The 6,386-nt window shown below is 32.4% G+C and overlaps 1 protein-coding gene and 1 long non-coding RNA gene across 3 annotated transcripts in view; one reads left to right on the top strand and one right to left on the bottom strand.

Moving 5' to 3' along the window:
- Positions 1–6,386, bottom strand: part of LOC107623917 — an 18,015-nt gene that overhangs the window by 10,070 nt on the left and 1,559 nt on the right. The gene's annotated exons all lie outside the window — the stretch shown is intronic.
- LOC107623916 (ribonuclease H2 subunit B) lies at positions 547–4,779 on the top strand. Of its 2 annotated transcripts, none has more exons than XM_016326319.2 (10): positions 547–786; positions 1,578–1,637; positions 1,854–1,955; positions 2,220–2,296; positions 2,509–2,632; positions 3,001–3,065; positions 3,412–3,481; positions 4,126–4,201; positions 4,283–4,364; positions 4,486–4,779. In XM_016326319.2, the coding sequence occupies exons 1-10, from the start codon at positions 738–740 to the stop codon at positions 4,618–4,620; spliced, it is 840 nt and encodes a 279-aa protein (XP_016181805.1). In that variant the 5' UTR covers positions 547–737; the 3' UTR covers positions 4,621–4,779. The 2 variants fall into 2 exon arrangements, with proteins under 2 accessions (XP_016181805.1, XP_016181806.1); XM_016326320.2 differs by having other exon boundaries at positions 4,138–4,201.

Raw genomic sequence — 6,386 nt, forward strand, 5'->3', positions numbered from 1 at the left:
TTTAATAATATTGATAAAAAATTATATTAAAATATAATTTTTTATTTTTTAAAAATTATATAATATCTATTTTTAAAAATTTTAAATATTTAGAGAACTTATTTGTTATTTATATATTTTAAAATTAGTTTTGCTTACGACATAAATTTTCGAGTACTTTTTTTAAGTTTATCGTTAATAAAACGTGGGATTAATTAGTGTATGTTAATTAAAGTATTAAACTCATGATTTTGGCAATTTACTGAGGGTTTTTTCAGTCGTTGTTATGGGCCGGGAAGAACCCAACCCACACCAAAGACAAGTGGAATTGTTGAGTCTCTTGTCCAAAAACAGAAAAAATGATGAATTCCGTTTTTCTTAACACAAGGAAAGGGTATGAAAATGTGGGGAACGCACAAGGGTTGGGTCCTCCTCCTTTTCAGAAAACCGACTGATGAAGCTTGCTCAGTCAGCTCAGTCGTGGTTTAGTTTTCATTGGGCTTGGGCCTATCACTGGGCCTGACCCACCAAGAAATTCAGGGTCTCTGAAAGATGCGCGCGCGCGCGCAAAGTCGAACCCGCTCTTTGTGTGTTCATTGCAAAGCGCCAAAGTGTGTTCGGTTCGTTTCAGTTGCTTCAAACCCTAATGCAGATTGCTGTGTTTGTTGGTTCAGGATTCATTCGATTTCTCACTTGGTGAGTGAAGAAAAACGGAAAAGTGTGTGAAATTTCAATCAGTTTCTTTTTTGGTTAAATCTATGAGTTGGTGCGAAGGCGTTAAGGAACCCCGCGTTCTCGTTGCACCCGGTAAGTTACTTATATTCATTGTTTTCATTTCAAGTTGTGAAATGTGGAGCTTGTGAATTTCAAATACAGTGTATATGGTGGTTTTGTTTGAGTTGATTATTATGAAATTTTGTAATTTGTGAATCATGGAAGTTGATAACAAGAATTTCATTTACTTCCGAGAAAAAAAAAGGATTAATATTCGACATATACTACATTATTCTCAAGAGGAAACATATGAATGGAAGAAGAATGCAGCTAGCTACGCAACTCACCCAATTGCCTGGCTATTTATTTACTTTTCCATTTAATGTTAATATTTTTATTTTTGTGAAGGCCATGACCTCTCTTTATGTTTTTTAGTGGAAAACAATTATTAATATTGTATATTTTGTGGAAGTCTTAACATTTTCTGATACTCTTGATTATTCATATTCTATATATGTGTACCAATTATGAACTTTAGTTTTATGGAACCATTGGTCTTTGAATTGAAGAAATTGTAAATGACAGGTGAACCTGAACAATAGTATGCATATAAATAAGCATGACCCCATTGTTAACTGAAATTGGATCATATATGGAGATCTATACAGAAGGGTTGGGATGTTAGGGTAGACAAGGGCAAAGCACAATGAAGAGAATGAGTCCCCAACACTAATTGATGAATTAAGATTACTAGCCTTAACATAAGGCTTGTAGTCATGTATTTTTCAGTGGTTTATGTATTTTTCTCAACAGTGTAGGCAAGTTACAGTTTTGCAGAGCTGCTGTTGATTATTTAGTTATTTATATAAATGTTGGAAGTGCAGATCCTGGTAGCAGTGGAAATGGTTTGGCACGAACGATATTGCTTCGTCATCCCAAATCTGGTATGTCAAGAAATATCCTTTTTTTTGTCTTATGAATTTTGATGATTGTGTTATCTATTTGCAAGTTGTTTGACACGTGATAGGATTTAATTCTCGTTTTCTATCTCGATTTCTTGACAATTTCATTAAATTTGATGGTCTGACAAGAAGGTCATACTTATTTTTCATGTGATCTTTCTTGAGGATTTTGAATGTTTAGTTTCATTTGTTTGACAGGAAATGCAACACAGTATCTCTTTGTAAATGGGGTGCTTCAAGAACTTCAGTGGTTTAAGAACTTATATGGATCTTGGTTTCTGGGAGATTATATAACTGAAGGTATATGTTTGATTTTCTAAGATGCAAAGTGGGGCATTATTGTTGATATTACTTTAGATACATTGCTTTTTCTCACTAATATCTTATCTGATGAAAGTAATAGTCCCATATAATTTCTTAGTCTGATTGAAACATCATTATTACTCCTTGTGTTAGTAGTCTCTATCTTTTGGTCTGTCACTCCTGAAGAAACTGTAATTAAATAATAGTTTCAGAGAAATTGTTTGCAAATTTTCTTATCTTTCTTATTTTTCACTCTGGTAGATGGTCGGTTGTATTTATCCACACCAATTGATCCTGTTTTCATCATGTTGCCTGTATTTGATGAAGCTAGAATGAAGGTAATTCTGTGCTTCTTTTTCTTCTTAATATGTTCTTGTTCATCTGAGTAAGATGAACTACAGTTGATGAACCAGATTGGACGTTAGTTGCCATCCTGGATCCACTAAACTTATACTTCTGAGGGTTGTGAAGGGATTAGTTAGTTCTGGGGTATTTCTTCCCTAAAAGTTATTTCTTTCTCAATAGCACCGATTCTTCAAAATGCATGCAGAAAGGGGATGAGCCTGGAAAGTTCAGACAGTTAGATGAGATCTTGTTTATTGATCGGTTCCCTGATTATCAACAACTATTTTCGACTGTGGAGAACTGCATGCAAGTAGTTTGTGATGTCAAAGGTAGTTCGTTGCTTATACACCTTCTGTTAATTTAAAATTCTGCTCATTTGTCTTGTCATCTCATGGAGAAATTTATTGTGCAAAAAAATGATGAGTTTGTTGTTTATTTCTTTATACTGGTGATGACAATGTAGCATGGTGATCTCATTGTTAGTCATTCTCTTGTTTTTTAATTCTCAGAGTTAGTAGGATAAGTTTTCTTTGTAATGTTGCAATAAAACTGTCAATAAAGGTGACTATTTAATGGAATGCAACGTAAGATAGAGTCTGGACTTATTCTACTGAGATCATGTTGTTGTAATAGTTATCGAAGTTAAATGTTATTCTGTTCATTAAATTTGTCCCCTTCCTCCCATTTGCATATGCAGAAGTTGGATCCTCAAAATTCTTTAGGCTTGATGACTCAAAGGTTCTACGTTGGCTGTGCTATAAGGTGTGTCTATATTTTCTTAATTATCAATTTAGTTCACATGACACTAAGAAATCTAGTTTACACAAATGTAGTTGAATATTGGATCCATCCTCTATATGATATGAAGGTGGTAGATTATTTAGCAAACGAGTGCCTAACTACGTGAGGTTTATTATGTAAATATTACTCGTCTACAAGTATCCATCTAGAAAGGCGCCCAAAGTATACTTGGATGCCTTTACAAAGGGTCTGCAATCTATCTATTACTTTTCTCTTTATCTTAAGGTGTTTGTTTGGCTATCTTTGATTTTGTTGCTACTTGCTAGTATTTGGTTTTATTGAGGTTTTATAGTTCTTTTTATGTTAGGTTTATCAGCTGAAAGAGACACTACTGAAATTGGACAAAAACTATGCTGTTCAAGGAGAGAAAGAGACATGTAAAGTGCCCATGACCATTCTATCATCTAACTTCTGTGGAATTTTTTTCTGTTAAGGTCAAATTAGGAGTTAAATAATAGCTTGCATATGGAGAAAAAAAAGACTGATAGATGTTGCCCTTGAAATATGTGTTTGTGCGGTAGTGAGAGCACAAGCACATTGTTTGGTCTCAGATTTAGGATTTTTCTGTACTTTGGTATATATTGCACAAAAATGATGAGGGTATATATGCAAATGGAAGCTGCTACCAGACACTTGAGCTTTTGTGGTCCCGTCTCTCCTGTCTAAATTTTTATGCTCTCAACATTTAAAAGTTATGCAAATGCTCCTTAACATGGGTCCCAACCAATCAAATGGGTCTTGTATAGAGACGTGTGAGCATTCTGTAGTGCCATCGTTTGCAAGTTGTAGAACTGATGTTTCTATTTAGTGAAAAGCTGGCTGAAACCTTTTCTGGAGATATGTACATCATAATGCGTTGAAACAAATGATGTGTGATGTACGTTTTTAAATTTAGGAAATATAAATACTAGAGTATAATAGAATTCTTGACTTTGCTCCTATGCGAAAATCATACTTTTGGTCACCGGTTCTTTTCTTGGTTGATGAATTATTATGAACATTCTGAATTTTACTGATGTAGTGATGGATGCAGTCTCTATATTAGGAGAGTACTTGAAGGATGAGCCTTGGTTAAAGCTTTTGTGTAACCACCTTAAGTATGCCCTTCCAAAATGTCCTATTTTGAACATTTTAATTTTGAATTTTCATCCCTTTTAAGGATAATTTTGGTTTTGCAGGTTAAATATACTTGAGGTCAATGGTAAAGCACATACAAGCGTTGATGGAACTAATAGCTCACATTTATGCAATGATATACAGGTATTTATCATTTTTTTTTTTCCTTTTTAAGACCTTTTTCCTTTCATGAGCCCTAGCATATTTGCCTTGTTGGATGTTGATTTGTTTAGTGTTTAATAATTTCTTTTTTTTCCCATTCAAGGAACGAAGTGATGAAAAGAAGGTTTCAAATGCGATTGCAAAGAAGGGGGGTAGACAAGCTAAGAAAATAAAAATGGAGACAGAATCACATAACATCAAAGACATGTTTACTAGGGCTACCAGAAAGAAAAGCTGAATTATTCCAATTCCAATTCCAATTCCAAATGGGTCATTGTCATAATTTTCTAATGTATCGTATTCTATATCCCTCAATTACTGGATAAGCACTGAGTCAGATCCTAGTTTGTACCGTTAATGTCAGTATTTATTTCAAGATTTTACTATTTTTTATTTATTTGTATTATTTGCATTCATTTTTTTTCCTTTTTATTTTGATACTACATTACTATTCTTTTTATAATCCTCACTCCTTTTGGGTTAAAATATCGGATAGGAATATGATATAGGGAAAAATCATATAATACTACACTTTATATTTAATTAAATTATAATAAAAAATAATGAGTTAATTTCATGTCTGCTATGTAATTTTTTTTGTCACGTTCTTATTAGAATCTACTTTATTTATTGTAGTCAACTTTTTGGGCCCTCGCCCAAGTAGAAATATATGTTGAAAGGAAATAAGTTAAGAATTTTTTAATTTAGAGTAATTACCAAATCAGTATCAAAGATTTTAAAATTTGACATTTTAATCCTAAAAAAATTAATACACGGATTAATTTCCAAGGTTTTATTCCGGCAGACAAATTAATTTTCAGTTTATTTTTCGGCAAAATAATTACCCAGATCAGTCCTCAAAGATTTTAAAAATGGACATCTTAGTCCCAAAAAAAATTAATATACAAATCAATCCCTAATGTTTCTCTCTGTTAGACATAACAGTCCTCCGTCCAAAAATAAAATAAAATAAAATAATAATTATGGTACAATATTATTATGTAATCAATAATAATAATAATAATAATAATAAAATTATTAGAGATTATTTTACAATAAATTCAAGGTTAAAACCATTTGATATTTTTGTACTATATTTGGATGGAGGACTATTATGTCTAGCAGAGAGAAAGTGAGAAACTTTGGGGATTAATTTGTACATTAGTTTTTCTTGAGGACTAAAATATCCGTTTTTAAAATCTTTGGGGACTGATCTGGGTAATTACTTTGCCGGAAATGAACTGGGGACTGATTTGTCTGCCGGAGTAAAATCTTGGGATTGATCTGTGTATTAATTTTTCTTGAGGACTAGAATGTCCGATTCTAAAATCCTTGGGACTGATTTGGGTAATTATTCTTTAATTTATTTCAAACAAGAAATTTTTATTAAAATAAGGGTAATTTAGTAATAAAATTAAAAATTTTATTAAAAAGATAATTTTAATACGAAATAAAACGTTTGAGATGATTCTAAATAAAAAATTACGCGAAAAATGATTTCAATTTCTACTCCAAATATTAGGACCAAAACAATACTTATCCCTTAAATTAATTTTAAATTAATTGTATTACAATCGTACCTTTAGGGAAAGTTAAGAAAATAGTTATTTAAGCTTATTGATTAAAGCAAAGTGGACATTTTAATATTGTTAAAAGGGACAGAAATTTGGACCTTCGATGGATAGCCTCTGCCTCCCATTCTAATAGGAATAGGTCAGCATATCCTTTCTCCATATTAAAGCATATGCCCCATCTAGTGAACGTCACCCTCAGAAATCAAAATAAGGAGAATTTAGTTCTCAAGGGAAGTCCATACTCCATACTGTTACTATCCGTATATTTTGGATTGTGTGCTGATGAATATTTTTGTCCAAAGAGAACAATTACATTGACTTGCTTCAAACAGGCGGACTGGTACGCACCGTCAAATAAAGTGCACTTCAAATGTTAGCACGTCCTCCTTTATAATGAATCAGTGGATTGACGAGTTAGTCTGTTTAACCT

This window comes from Arachis ipaensis, chromosome B10 (assembly GCF_000816755.2).
Source record: "Arachis ipaensis cultivar K30076 chromosome B10, Araip1.1, whole genome shotgun sequence".
NCBI lineage: Eukaryota > Viridiplantae > Streptophyta > Magnoliopsida > Fabales > Fabaceae > Arachis > Arachis ipaensis.

Excerpts from the sequence above, each read along its gene's own strand:
- LOC107623916 (XM_016326319.2), top strand. The coding sequence starts at position 738 with ATGAGTTGGTGCGAAGGCGTTAAGGAACCCCGCGTTCTCGTTGCACCC. Across the intron at positions 1,956-2,219 it reads GGGAGATTATATAACTGAAG|ATGGTCGGTTGTATTTATCC; the intron begins GTATATGTTTGA and ends TCACTCTGGTAG. Across the intron at positions 3,482-4,125 it reads TCAAGGAGAGAAAGAGACAT|TGATGGATGCAGTCTCTATA; the intron begins GTAAAGTGCCCA and ends TTACTGATGTAG.